This window comes from Epinephelus fuscoguttatus, linkage group LG3, assembly GCF_011397635.1.
Source record: "Epinephelus fuscoguttatus linkage group LG3, E.fuscoguttatus.final_Chr_v1".
In the NCBI taxonomy this organism is placed as follows: domain Eukaryota; kingdom Metazoa; phylum Chordata; class Actinopteri; order Perciformes; family Serranidae; genus Epinephelus; species Epinephelus fuscoguttatus.
Genome location: NC_064754.1, coordinates 27,481,201 through 27,496,409, shown reverse-complemented (window position 1 = coordinate 27,496,409; position 15,209 = coordinate 27,481,201). Strand labels below are relative to the sequence as shown.

General features: G+C 41.6%; 1 protein-coding gene across 1 annotated transcript; it reads left to right on the top strand.

Annotated features, from left to right (window-relative positions):
- Window positions 1–3,558: 3,558 nt before the first annotated feature.
- Window positions 3,559–14,920, top strand: LOC125886342 (perforin-1-like). The gene is made up of 11 exons (XM_049572462.1): window positions 3,559–3,602; window positions 3,747–3,844; window positions 4,951–5,239; window positions 5,337–5,416; window positions 6,402–6,447; window positions 6,861–7,003; window positions 7,550–7,688; window positions 7,783–7,863; window positions 12,590–13,086; window positions 13,179–13,272; window positions 13,517–14,920. Exons 3-11 carry the CDS (start codon window positions 4,970–4,972, stop codon window positions 13,730–13,732), a joined length of 1,566 nt encoding a protein of 521 aa, XP_049428419.1. The 5' UTR covers window positions 3,559–3,602; window positions 3,747–3,844; window positions 4,951–4,969; the 3' UTR covers window positions 13,733–14,920.
- Window positions 14,921–15,209: the final 289 nt, after the last annotated feature.

Genomic DNA, 15,209 nt, shown 5'->3' with positions numbered 1-15,209 from the left:
AAGCTCCATCCTCTGTTTACTCCTGATCAAAGAACAAAGGCTCTTTCTTTTGCTGGTTCTGATTCTGACGACTGGAAGAGGAGCAGAAACCTCAACTTTTTGGGCATTTGGAAACTGTTCAAAATGTTCAGTACAATATCATCAACAGTTTTTAGTAGAGCAGACTGATTATTGATTTTAAAGACCTAAAACCAAAGATGCACCACTGCATGATACAGTAGACAGAGAGCATAATTTAGGTCTTTTGTGGATGATACACCCCATTATCGGGGATGTACCATGCCAGGGTTTTACTGATATCTTCAACTGGAACCTTTTCTGCATCTCCGTGGGTTATGGTCTCAACCATGAAGGTCTTGTAGTCTTTATAGTACTGCTTGTTTCTTTTCAGCTTCCTTTCCAGGCATTTGAGACGGTGGATGGCACACACCTTGTTGTCTGGTAAGTTGGGTCTCTCTTCCTTGAACGGCAGTGGCATCTCATAGTAACCATCATCCTTGAGTCTGATGCCCTTTTCCATCTTTGACAGGAATTTGAGATCCTCTTGAGATATGTTGCCATCTTCTGAAACGCCTTCCTCAAAATCACCTTCCAGCACCTTGATAACTTCTTCAGGTGATACTGCTTCCTTTATTTGTGTTCTACAGACATAGTGCACATCGATTGTGAGGTTTAAAGAGGATTGAAGAACTGGTGTCACCTGCTTTGTGATGACCTGGTGGCTTACGCCAGTGGCGTCTTCATAATGGAGACATGGGTTGCCATAGCCAACTACACTCCAACCCAAATCCGTCTTCAGTGCGAAAGGCTGATTTTCTTCACCAAGCACCACTTGTGTTGGGATGAGAGCTTGTCGACAGTGGTAGCCAATTAGCAAGCCTACATCACATCTTTGCTGAGGAACTATCTCATCTGAAATGTGTTCAAGATGAGGCCATGCCTTCGCTGTCACCCCTAACCCACTAACCCCCTGATTCTGATGCTCCTCAGTCTAAGGCTGTTGCTATGGCGTTCCCTAGCAACGGAGCAGCGGTGATACCTCAAGAAATAAACACAGCAGAATTTTGTTGATTGACCAATCAGAATCAAGTAGCCTATTTAAAAGCATAGACATATATACATAGACGCCGCATTGAGTGCCTGAGCGCATCCTCGCCGGCCGCCATCTTGGATGGGTCTCACTTCGCCTCCACAGTGCATTCACTTTTTTTGAGGAAGGATCTGTATGCAGGGGTTGAGGTGAATAAAAGAACTGTGTTGTGACCTAAATAACCTGCTGTTGCTATCTGCAGGAAGTATTAAAGCGTGAAATCCCGCATTTTTAATGTACGAAAGCATCCTGTATCATAACTACATGTGTGCTGTTTGTAACAAACCAAACCGCATGAAAATCAGTTAAAAATTCAGTGAGTTATTCTATTTCACTTGTGCATACAGTTCCTTCCTCAATAGAAGTGAATGCACTGTGGAGGCGAAGCGAGACCCATCCAAGATGGCGGCCGGCGAGGACGTCGGCTCTGATAGGCAGCGGCAGTCAATGCGGTGTCTATGTATATATGTCTATGTTTAAAAGTGCTGTATTCTAAATAAACAATAAATTAAAGCTATAGTGTGTAACTTCTGTCGCCTCCCAGAGGATAAAGCATTATTACAACATATAAGCCGGCACTTCCATGTACACAGAGTAACACCAGTAGCCACACACCGTGTACACAAAGTAACACTCGCTTCACACCGTGTACACAACACTACACAACGTGGCGAACACCAGGCTGCTAACATTACATTACATTCATAGCACCATTTCCAAGAAAATAATAAAGTACTAGGTCCAGTACATGTAACAGCAACTCATACTACTCATAATATAATTATAAACCAAGTCACTTACTTATTCAACAGCAGCAAGGCAACATCCGTGTCTGCCCTCAGCCCAATTTCTTCCTTCAGGGCTCTCCACCGAGGAAAAGCGACGCCAATACAAATCCTTGTTTGCCTTCTCCGTTGGTCACTTTCCTTCTTTGCTAATAGATCTTCAGCCGAATGTCCAGGCTTTTTCTTTGTGGTAAGATCCACTTCTGAACCGTGTCTTGGCCGCTTCTTTGTTGCTTTCTTTGTCTACCTGCGCTCTACCTCTTGCTATGAGACTCTCCGCTCTTCCTCCCCCTCCCTTCTTGTTGTGAGGAAGCATTTCCTGTGTGCCAGCGCGGGAATGTCGCCGGTCTACACACATACTTAAAATAGGTTCGTTCAAGATGAGCCAGTCCTGCGCAGATTCGATCACCGGCGATCGGTGCACAATGCATGCCAGTTAGTTTTGTGTCCGATTTCATCCCGACTTGCTCTGACGTTTTACAAAAGTGGACGGCGATAAAGCCGCGAGAGCAAGGCGGCCGCAGTTTTTAGAGCCAGGCGCTGCAGTTGCTCTCCACCGACTGCACTGCCTGGCTCTCACCTGATCTAACCCCTGATTGGTTCAGATGTCAACTCAACAAGATGACGTTTTAGATAAACTACTCATTTTTGTTGAATTCTAGAGATTAAGATTGTATTTGTCTGACCTGAAGGTTTATTCTGTGAACAGAAAACATGTTATGTGACTGATGGTGAAAACAAACTGATATATGGGTCTGATCACTTTTTTAATGAATTGACATCATCAGACAGGATGTAAGTGTGTCTGTGACTTCCTGCACGGACTGAAGGCTGCTGGAAACTGTCCGGAAAACTGTCCGACTTCACCGCAGCTTTTTGTCACCGCCCCCCGCAGCGGCCGCCTGCTCTCGTCTACTTTCCAGGCGAGGCGTAGTTCATTTTGAACGAGCCTATTGTGTCATCACCTCTAGTAGTGGCTTGGGTGAAACGGACATTTATGGACACGTAGAAGTTACGCACTATAGCTTTAAAACCACTGTTTCTATGGATATGTATTCATATTTAGAGATATTTTAATTAAATCTAACCAATAATGAAGGTGCATTTCTATTTATTTACATTTAAATTGCAAATATGTGTCTCTGAAACTGAAAATTTGCCTTTAGAGACATCATTTAAAGAACAAAAAAAAAAGTTAATTACTAATGAAAAAAAATTTTTTACAGTCATTATTTTGTGTTCATGTTAGGAGAGAGACCACATATTGTATGATAAAAGTTTTCACAATAAACATTTTATTTATTTTGAGTAAAATATTAAGACTTTTTTCATGGGGGCGAAAAACTCACCAATAGCCAGGAATGACCCAGTTCCGGCGTTATGCACAGATAATTATCACATTTCTTCACCATATGAAAAAAAAAAAACCCAAAAAATACTCTGGATACTACGAACGAGGGGCTTAATCTGGGTTGCTTCTTCCTTATCTTCGTCTCCCTTCTTCTTCTGTACATTTACACAGTTAGTATTCAGACTTAGGTAGAGCACTCCTTTGACGCTCTGCACCTTCTGGCAAGGTGCGTTGGTTTATTATGACGTGCGGAGCACCTAGGTCGAGAGTAATCAGTTCCGCCCTGGAAATACTGCATACAGGTAGGAGTAGGAACCAAAATCGGGAGAATAAACAAATCGAAACTAAGTGAAAACGTGAGGCAGTTACAGTGGAGGTATTGTTTTTTGTATATTTCATGGAAATGCATTGCATTTGTAAACCTTTAAATTTATGCTTTTTGTGCTGTTTTTGTTTGTTTGACAATAACAAACACTGTCTTAAATGTATTGCTATCCATCCTTTTTGCTGTTACCTGCAGATTTTACAGTCATTCTGTATCTTGGGCTGGCACATTCTCGTCGTCTCCGAAAGATACAAATCCTGCAGTAGGCCTACGTGAGAAACCCTGGGATTGAGGTAATGTTAAAAAACAAAGAAAACATGTACAAAATTAATATTCAGAGAAACAAATAATGCCCACTTACTTCAGGGGTATTTATTCATGCAGATGATTTATTTTTGACAAAATTATCTTAACTTAAAGGACCAGTGTGTAGGATTTAGAGGGATATATTGGCAGAAATGGTATATAATTTTCATTACTATGTTTTCTGTCGCTTACTAACCTGAAAATGAAAATTGTCGGTTTTTTTCATTACCTTAGAGTGAGCTGTTTATATCTAAATACAGAGCAGGTCCGCATCCACGGAGTCTGTCTTCTTGTTCAACAGTAGCCCAGAATGGACAAACCAAACACTGCCTCTAGATAGGACCATCTCCATTTTTCACATCTGCCATTGTATTTGTCCTACATGCTTGCCACACGGGAGAAGTTTAAGTTGGTTGCAGTCTGCAACCTCACCACTAGATGCCACTATATCCTGCACACTAGACCCTTAAGTTCCTCTTTCCAGCTTCTTTCTGAGCTTTCAGCCACACCTTATTATCAAAATATAGCAGTGTGTTTATGTAAATATATTTTTGTCTATTTATATTCATTCAATTGACAACTCCAAAGTCCGTCCATCAGGTTTAGTGTCTGGGTGTCATCCTGAAGAGTACACTGTCCTGGAGGCCCACATCAATAATGTTACTCGGTCTGCATACTTTTATTTACGAAATACTAATCGTTTCTGCCGTCACTTACACCTCAGAGTGCTGCTACCCTCGTTCATTGTTTGGCTACATCCTGTATTGATCAATGCAATTCTGTCCTCTTTGGTCTTCCTCTCAAGTGTCATAAACTTCAGTTTGTCCAGAATTCAGTTACTAGAACCCTCTCCATAGATTTTATACCAAATATTTATAATTACCGTTTTTGTCCAGTCATTTTTATTAACTTTTATTGTATATTATGTAATTGTCTGATTTTTTTGATCTATGGACACATTACTGCTTGTTGCTTTTTTTTTTAACTTCTGTATGAGTCTGAGCATTGTTTTTTAGGGAAATCCTGCATAGCATATCTTTAATGATACTGATTTCCTTTTCCACTCTTTTTGTCTCTCTCTGAAATATTTCAGTATCTCTCTGACTCCAGCCATGATCTCCTTTTCAACCCCACCCCTCCTCTACCTGAGCCTCCTGCTCTTTCTGTCACACCACTCCCCTGTTCTCGGCTGTCGGATTGGGAACCACAGCCAGTGTCAGTCTGCTCCCTTCGTACCAGGCCACAACCTGGTGGGAGAGGGATTTGATGTGGTCACCCTGCAGCGTAAAGGAGCCTACATGGTGGACGTGAAGACTTTCCTCACCCCAGATGGCACCTGTACTCTCTGCTCCAACCCTCTTCAAGGCAACAGCCTTCAGAAAGTAATTCCTAAATAAATATTAACTCTACAGCATCTTTACCTGTTGCACAAACTTTATTCATGAATGTTGATCATGGTCTTCTTAACTTTATTTTCAGCTGCCAGTCTCTGCAGTGGACTGGCGCTCATTCAGCCGATGCAAAACTGACCTCTACAGCAGTGTGCACACGTCCATTAGGTATTGTATATCAGCCATGTTTATATTTTATTGTCATTCCAGAGCAAGGGTGCTGTAGTTGCAGGAGAAATGGGACTGATTTTCTTTTCTTGTGCCATAGCTAAATTGAAATTGGTTCAATAAAATGGCTGAAAGACTGAACTTTGTATAAAAAAAATAGAGGCTCTTTGGAGGCCTTCCCACCCCTTAAATGCACAAAATGGCTAAGTCCACCCCGCACTAGGATTCGTCTTTAAATGCAGTCAACACTGAAAGAGTGAGCACCAACGTACGCTGTCATGTCTTTACCCTCCAAAAAGGGGAAGCATGGGTTTCAAAAAAGAAAAGAAAGGAAACAAAGTGACTTTGAAAAAGAAACAAATTCAATTAGTGTGTGAGAGAGACATGGATCAAATGAGGAAGCATGGGGGGCCACAGGGACTGCTTATGCATAGGGTCCAGAATTTTGTGCTACACCCCTGCTCCAGAGCTTTAAGATAGGTCTCTATATTGTGAATATGCACAAGTATTCACTTAAGCTAAGAGCAAGAGCACATAGCCTTGTGCCTCCTTAAATTCAGCTCCCTATTTATTGTCCACAGATCACATCTCATGTTAGAGTCACATCAGCAGTCCAAAGGTTTTCTGTGTCAGTCATAACAGACTAGTGATTCCCAACTGTTCCAGCCATGGGGTCTAGATTTCTTCTTGGTCATAAGTTAAAGGTTCACCCAGTTTAAAATACTCATCATCATACTTTTGTTTTGCTAGTTTGCTGTCTCTGTCAAGTAGCTGTCCATGAGTCATTCAATCTTAAACGGTTCTTTAAAAAATGTGCCACAAATTCACTGTATTTCAAATTAAAGTGTGTTTTTTACAAACTTGACAAGTTTGTGGTCCTTTCAGAATGGACTTGTGACCCACCAGTTGGGAACCACTGCTCTATGCTGACCTTTGAAATGAAAGAGCTTTAATGGTGATTCTTTCCTGTAACTTGTGTCCACAGCTCACTGATAGAAACTTACACCTCCCAGGACAGTAAGGACTGGAAGGTAGGAGACTTATCACAGCCAGTGCTGATTATTATTATTGTTGTAATTGATAGATGTGTAGATGCTTTTGCTTGTTTGCATTTTACCATTGGAGCATCACCTTTTTCCCTGGAGAAACAAACACATCACAGTAAATAAAAACCTTAGACTGCAAGTTCTGTTTTGATTTTGGAGCACCTTGCTGCCCAAATACGATGCATATACAGTATATGAGTTTCATGACTCTTTACTTTAAAATAAAGTGTCCTTGATGTAAATCCTTAAAGCTAACAGAACAAGTACCAGTGTATCATTTAAAAGTGTTCATGAATGAATGGTTTTATAAATAAATGGTTATATGTAATACACATTATCATGGTCATTATGGGTGAACATCAATGAGCTTTTTTACTGATTAATTTTCATTCTATTAGGTTGGCCTAAATTTCAATAAGTTTGTGTCTGCCAACCTGGAGGTGGGAGGAACATGCTCCACTGCATATAAGTTTGCTACAGAGAGGACCAGAGAGGACCGCTACTTCTTCAGCACTCACAGGGTCACCTGCAGCCACTATGGGTAGGGTTTCTGTGAATTTTGTTAAAGGAATACTTTGCCTGCAAAATGTTTATTGATACATCATTTATGCACCACAAGTTACCTTGAATTCATGAAGGAAACATTTTCCTCATGTGCCTCCACAGTGAACAGAAAATCCAAAAGAGGCGAACATTCCTCATGAATTAAAGTAAACTCTTCGCCTGCAGTATAGCCCAAGTCTGTGCTCAGTACATGAACACATGCATTTCACTAAAACATTACGATTTAAAACACATCAGTACAAACAGTCTCATGTACAGCCGAGTTGCATGCCTGGGAATGTTTGAATGCATTTGAACTCTGTTCAGGTGGAGCTCATACGCATGCTTGTGATCAGGCACGCTACTCTTCTGCTAATCATAGGTGGAGATTTTGGGAAATACTAAGCATACAACTGGTTTACCTCAGAGGCAAATGAGAAAAGTGTTTTCTTCAACAGTCAGTGAGTAATTGATATACAAATGGTCATTTTGCAGGTGAATTCTTCTTTTAAGATAATTTACTAATCTGTTGCCCTGTGTCCAGTTACCGTGTGTCAAGCAGACCGCCCCTCAGCTCCGAGTTCAGTAAAGATTTGGCAAGGCTGCCGGATCTTTACAGCTCCTCCACCAGGGCTCTGTACAGTGAGCTCATACATACCTATGGCACACACTACATTCGGCAGGTAAAAACACACACACACACACAGACACACACCCCTATTTCACAAAAAAAAAAAAAAGATATGTCTTTCTCTACAACACTGTACTTCATTTCAGGTTTACCTCGGGGGGCGACTCAGGCGAGTCACAGCTGCACGAACCTGTTTGTCCTCACTGAATGGACTCTCATCAAGTGAGGTACATGTAGCACATAGGCCCGTACAACACACACAGTAAACAGGTCTTTGACACCACTGGAGTGTGTGTGTGTGTGTGTGTGTGTGTGTGTGTGTGTGTGTGTGTGTGTGTGTGTAGAGGTGCATGTGTGCGTGCGTGCGTGCGTGTGTGCGTCCGTCCGTGTGTGTGAGTGTGAGGCATTATGATGCTCTAGTCACTGCCGTCTGTATAAAAGCAACATTTACAGATCAGTCAGGACCACTTTGGTCAAAGAAAACTTTATTTCCATTTGCAGTATTATATTTGGTGGTATGGCTCTGTGCTGGGGACTCTCCGCCTTTCTTCGTGCCTTTGCAGAAAGCCTCCTCTGAGCGCCTACATGGAAAGCCTAAGGTGAAGAGAGCACACCTCTCCGCAATTCCACGTGCCTGCTTGGAAAGCTATAAGGCAGAGAGAGCACTCCTTTCTGCCCTTCCATGTGCAAATGAGGAAAGCCTGAGGCAGAGAGGCAAACCTCCCTGCCCTGGAGGAGCAGCAGCAAATATCCACAGGAACTGAACAGAGCATCATCAATGACAAACAGAAATGACATTGATAAGTCAGACACAACATGAAAACGAGGAGCTGGGGTAAAGGTGGGTTGCAAAGTGGCTTGCAGAGGAAGCAGCAACAGTAGGCAGGCCAGAGCAGTTTAAATGGGGCACCCTGAATGAGATTTATCAATAGTTGCATAGAAAGGAATCATGTGATCTATCAGCTGACTCCCTTCCATCAATCAGCTACTCCATCAATTGACTGGGCTGTTTGAGATCAGCTGATGTAGCTGGGATGTGAGCTGAGCTTGACATTGGGTCCATCCCAAGTCTCTTAATTTTATACTGCTAACTCCTAACTCCTTACTTGAACTGGAAGTCGTTCAAGGTCCGCCATCTTTAAGACCGTCTCATGTCTCTTATTCCTGCCAGTAAGGAGTTAGCGTCAGGAGGTAGGAGGGATCTGTTAGGTGCGATGAGTAAGGTAACACGAGAGGTTCCTAACAGGAAGTTTTTTTCATCTTGAGGCCCTGACGTATAAATACCCGCCCCCTACATCTGACTCATTTGAACGAGATGGCAGAGAAACAGCGCAAGTGTAAGTACCCGTTACATGCATTCTTTGCAATGAAACGCTGAAATTCACATGCCTACGTGGCTACAAAGAGTAACGTTAATGATATTTCGTGCAAGACTGTCATGTTGTAGGCTAATTAAGTTTATGTCATTAACAACCCATTGTGTTATTCAGTGGACTGTCTGTGATGTGTGGCTGTTAAATGTGCAGCTGCTCATGTCCAGAACCACACATGTTGATATAACACCAGGCACACACACACACACACACACACACACAAACACAAACACACAAACACATTTGCCCATCATTAATTGTCCTGCATGTCATGTGAGTGGAATAATGTTTAAGAGCTTGTAGGTAGACTGACAGGACTGATATATGTCTTATTCACTCAGCAGCTGAATGATGGCGAGTGGATTTAATAATAGTGATAATGATGCTCATCACAGTGACAGTGACAGGGCTACAGACCATTCTTTGTATGATATGGAATGCGCATATCTATTGTATGTTTGGTATTGTGTTGTATCATATTGTATGTTCTGTGTTGTGGCTGCAGCATGGGCGAACGGCCCAGAACAAATTTCTCACTTTGTGAGACAATAAAGTTAATCTTGAATCTTGAATCTTTAATTGCCACAAACTTTGGCAAATGACTCAATAACAATGGTAATAGCCTACATGCAAAAGTGTGTGACCAAAGTCATGATGGCGGAGAGGGGGGTGGGGGGGTTGGGGGGGGGGGGGTACGGCTTTGATCAGTGACTGTAATATGTGACTTGGGATGTACGCAAAACGCTGGCTCCGTTATGCAGCAGCAATAGATTGATTGCATGCGAGTCACGTGAGTCGTCAAGCAAAGATGACACGCTAGATGCCACCTCGGCTCCCCATAATTCATGATTTGCAAGATTTCTTTACAGAAGAATCGAGGAGAAGTGCCCAATATAACGACGTGAAGAAGTGGCTTCACAAAGCTGGGGTACAATTTGGCATTGTTTACCCAGGAACGCTCAGTGTCTCCAACAATGGGGAAAAGTTTACCTACACCTCGCCCAAGGATGCAGAAAATGACTTGAAAAAACATCTTCCAGTGTTTTTCTGACTGATCCTGGAATGCGGTGCCCATGGTGTTACGGAACTCACAACGTCACAGGTTGGATTTTGAAGCTGGGTTCTAGTCGTGTTTTCACCGCATCATCGTGGATATGGGAACTTGTGCCCCCAAAACTGGCTTTTGTGCCAGGATTGGCCAATAAGCCGATGTGTTTATGTTTTTGTCGGTGTTTATGTACTATTTTTTTCCTCTGGTAAATAGTGTTTATGTGTTATTCCCTTCTTCTGCCCCGTTTTCCTCTGTTAAAACTAATGGTTTACTTTCAAAACCTTTCCCTCTACAAAGAGGTGTGAGGCAGGGTTGCCCGGTCAGTCCCCTGCTTTTTATTATTGCTCTTGAACCATTAGCAATACATGCCAGCACTGATATACATGGTGTGGATTTCCCTGGACATAGTTTTAAATTGAATATGTATGCTGATGATGTATTGCTCACCTTAAGTAAACCAGCATCTTCCACACCTGCAGTTCTCAGTTTGGTTAATCTGTTCGGCAGTTTTTCTGGTTATAAGATTAATTGGAACAAGACTGTGGCAATCCCACTCAACTCTCACACATTTAAATCTGATTTAAAAGGCACCCCTTTTATTTGGAAGACAAATGGAATGAAATATCTGGGGATAAATATAATTTCTCCTATTGCTAAAATCTTTAGTCTAAATGGCCCCGGCATTCTCCAGTTGATCAAGGACGACATCGTCAGATGCACAGCCTTACCATTGTCTCTCTGGGGAAGAACGGAAATATTGAAAATTAATGTCTTACCTAGACTCATTCATATTATCACATCTATTCCTCTCAAATTTCCTCAATGCTGGTTTAGAGACATCAAATCTCTTTTTATCCGATTCCTCTGGAACAATAAAAAACCCAGAATTGCTCTTAAGAAGTTAAGTATATCGAGATCCAGGGGTGGGTTAGGGGTCCCAGATGTATATCAGTATTATCTTTCATACAATGCAAGGTACCCACTAACATGGGCTTATAAACTTGACGTCCTGGTAGGTAGTTGGGAATGGCTGGAGAAAACTATTTTATCTCGCCATAAAAACATATCATTGTTATCACTGTGGTACTGCCCCAGACCTCCTCCTCTCCTAGATAACATTATTATGAGGTTTTCTTGCTCTATAGTGAAGCAGTGGCACAGGAGACTGGGCATCGAGGGGCTCTCTCTTCCATCCTGTCCTATTTGGTGCAATCCCATCTTTTTATCGGGTGCAGGCACCTTAAACAACAAAACGTGGCAGAGACTTGGTATTGTTTCAGTTGGTCAAATTTTTAGTGACACTCTTCTTTCCTTTCAACAAATTAAAAATCAGTTTGGCATTACAGACTCATCATTTTTAACATATGCACAGATATCATCTGTTTATAAACAGGAAATGTAAAGAGGGCGCCTCTCCAGCCTCATGCTCTGACTGGGATCAGCTTCTGAAAAAGGCAACATTCTCAAAAGGCATGGTTTCTAATATTTATAGTTTAATGTTCAGAGCTATTCCTAATGCATATTCTCCTATTCAGCTGGCTTGGGAGCATGATCTCAATATATCCTTAACTCCTTCTCAATGGAATAGAATCTGGAGATCAGCTTTGTACACTTCTAAATGTGTCAGATTTAGGATTATACAGTACAAGATTCTTTGTAGAGCATATATCACACTGGTCAGATTATCCAAAATGGACAATAACTATCAAGACTTATGCTGGCACAACTGTGGTAACCATGGTACATTACTCCACTTGCTGTGGGACTGCCCAGCAGTCAAAACACTCTGGTTAGAGGTAACATCCCTATTGTCACAATTATTCAATGTTAATTTTCCAGTCTGTCCTTCAGCATGCCTGCTCGGCCATAAACCAGATAATAGTTTTGGAATGATTGTTGATCAGCTTTGGACTTTGGGTTGCCTTACCACTAAAATATTAATTCTCATGAACTGGAAAGTACACAAACTAGCCTGTTTTTTCAGGGAATTATGGATGGAGGAATATCTAGACTTGTTGAACATCGAACATGCAGCTGGCCTGCTAAAAGACTTTGAGAAGGGCCTGGAGGGCCACTGGGACATTGTTCGCAACAGCCTTACCTGACTAGGCTTCTGTTTGTATTTTGCTCATTCATGAAATGTATTTATTTATTTTGCTATTCACATTTAGGCCTATTGATTTATTTATTTATTTATCTTTTCTGCTTCTTCCCTTCCTGTAAAGTGAGTCAATAATAATCACTTAGACTGTGTTACCAGAAAAGGACGTCGCTTTACATGATGCTTCAGAGTAAGGCCGTCTCATGTCTCTTAATCAGCAATCCTTGCTCCTCACTCCTAACTCCTGACTCCTTGCATGTTTTCCTAAGTGGGAGGGGCTAAACAGTTAGATAAGGTGGCTAAGTAAGGTGGTTAGCAGTAATTTTAAGGGACTTGGGACTTACCCATTGTGAACTAACGGCACAATTAAACGCAGTCCATTAACCATTGACTATAAATAGCATCTTATTTCTCCCCCTGTCCTCCAGGTCCACTCCTGCTTATCACTGGGTCTCTCTGTAGGCCTCGGGAAGTTGAAATTATCTAATAACCCACCGTCTTGCAACAAGGTCCTACAGAACCAGGACGTCTCCACCTCGTACAGCCCTGGTCTCCACCAACACTACACAGAGGTGGCAGGAGGCAATGGTTGGTTGGGGGAGTTTTCACTCACTCACAATGACTCCCTGGGCTACGGGAATTGGCTGAGCACCCTGAAGGACCACCCAGATATTGTTTCATACTCCCTCAGGCCAATGTATGAGCTGGTGCCAAATGAGACACAGAAGGCAGGGATGAAGGCAGCCATAGAGCAGTACTTAGCAGACAATGCTGTGAGAAAGTCACCTAAAGAACCATATTGCGGGTGGCACACTCCTAACCTGGCTTCAAACTGCTGTCCTCAAGAGACCTGGAGAGGAACACTTGTGGTGACAATCGTCCGAGGCTGGGATCTGAGAGGAGATTACACTGGCAACACTGAGAGGTGAGTAAAGTGAGGCCAGGGACTGAGAGGTGGTGTATCAAACGACAATATTAATCTACCTGTTGCTATTTGGTGTTTTCTCCTCTTCACAGCTATGCTAAGATGTGGTACGGATCCTTCTATCGCAGGACTGACATGATCCGCTCAAACTACCCCAGGTGGAATGCTCGTTATTATGTGGGCAAGGTACAGACTCACAGATCAGCTCAAAAGAACACACTTCACACACAGAGAATAAAACCTTAAAAACATTATTCAGTTAGAGAAAACTATGGTCGTAGACTACAGTTACTGTTCTAACATCCGCGTGTAGCTTAAGTCATCAAAACGTCAATCAGTCATCAATGCTATTTCAATACCTTCATCCTGACTTGCCTGTATTAGTAAAAACTGTGATGTGTATATAAATCATTTTGTGTTTTTAATGAAGGTGGACACACACTTGGGTTTGGAGGTCGAGGTCTGGGACGAGGACGTGTGGTATGATGACCTTCTGGGATCATGTATGAAGTACCTGAGGCAGGGGACACACAGTTTCACCTGCTGGGCAGAGAATGGTGGCGGAATTGAGGTCCGGTACACTCTGAACTGTGACAGTCACCTAGCTGGAGACAGGTGTAACCGTTACAGACCCTCTCCACAGTGAGAAATGTATTCTGACTGTGCTACTCACTTTTCTTTCTTCTGGATATGTTGATTACTTTCATTCAAGTGTCATTCAACACAATTCAGGGTTTATTTTGGAAACATTTGTTATCAGTGTTGTGTTTAGCAGTGGAGTTAAATCAGAGGTAAATTTACATTATGAAACTGAAGTACCTGACTTCATTCATAAATGTATACTCAGTCTCAGAGCCCATCAGCTATCATCTAACATCATAAAGCTTCTGGGAGTGGGGCCAATATTTCAGGTTGATCCAATGTAGCCAGCAGATATCCAGGCCAAAACCTCCTCTGCATGCCGGTCATTTCCAGTAATCTCCATAAAATGATATCAACATACGAATGCAGATTTAAAAAAAAAAAAAAAAACAACATAAGATATAAAGCTAAATTATCATCAGACAATATCCAATGTGTTCTGTGTTTGTATTTTGGCCAATGCATTATGCCTCTCTACATGAACTGTTTACCTGCCATTCAAATGTAATTGGTCAATAGTACTTAGACTACAAACAGAAATCAAGGGCCTTATTCACAAAGCTGAGAAAATTCCTTAAATTATGACTTTGGTTTTTTTTTTTTTTTTTTTTTTAGAATTTCCCGTGCAAGTTATGACTAGGTCCTGGTAAAGAGAAAGGTTGTTCACAAAGCATCTTAGCCCTTAAGAGAGGAAGGGTTAGGAGTAGGGAGGAGGACTTTAAAGAGGCCTAAGAGTTTCTTAAGTATAGAGAAAATGGTGGAAACACAAAGGTAGGAGAAATATTCTCCAGATGCTGGACGACAGTGAGTAAATGAAACACTCCAGTTCAGATGGTGCAGGAATGATATTTGTGGTCCAGGAATGATATTTGTGGTCCATCTCATTGGGGATGTGCACACATTTCTCACCCAATGCAATAACAATATAACGGTAGAAATAAAGTGATCACACAATACGATATTTAGAAAACTGGACAAATGCAACAGTGCAGCGATGGTGGCTTGTTTCTGTCTCATCCTCCCATTAGCAGGGTGATCACACCAACAATGACAACACTTTCACTGTCTTATATTGTGATGCAGTTCATTATTTTGGAGGTGGGATTTGCCTTTGGTTTTTATTTGAGTCACAGATTATGTCTATATGGTTGCGGTTAGAATCTTTGTAATGTCTACTATAAGTGCAGCATTTTTTTGTCCTTTCTCATGCAAATAAAGCCTATGAAAACATCAGCTGTGTCTTTAAGTTCTTTAAGTGTCTTAAGAGTTAAAGAAAACACTGATATAAAATTGCAACTTGCAAAGCATATAAAATTTTTACAACCTCTAAACTTATATTAAAATTTCCAAATCCAATTATGCATTTTTAAAGGTCCCATATTATAAACAGACAGATTTCTATGTCTTTTTTTTAACATAAAGGAGGTACAGTATATGTGCTATCACTCCACAGAGAAATGCATGCAGTCCTTATTCAGAAA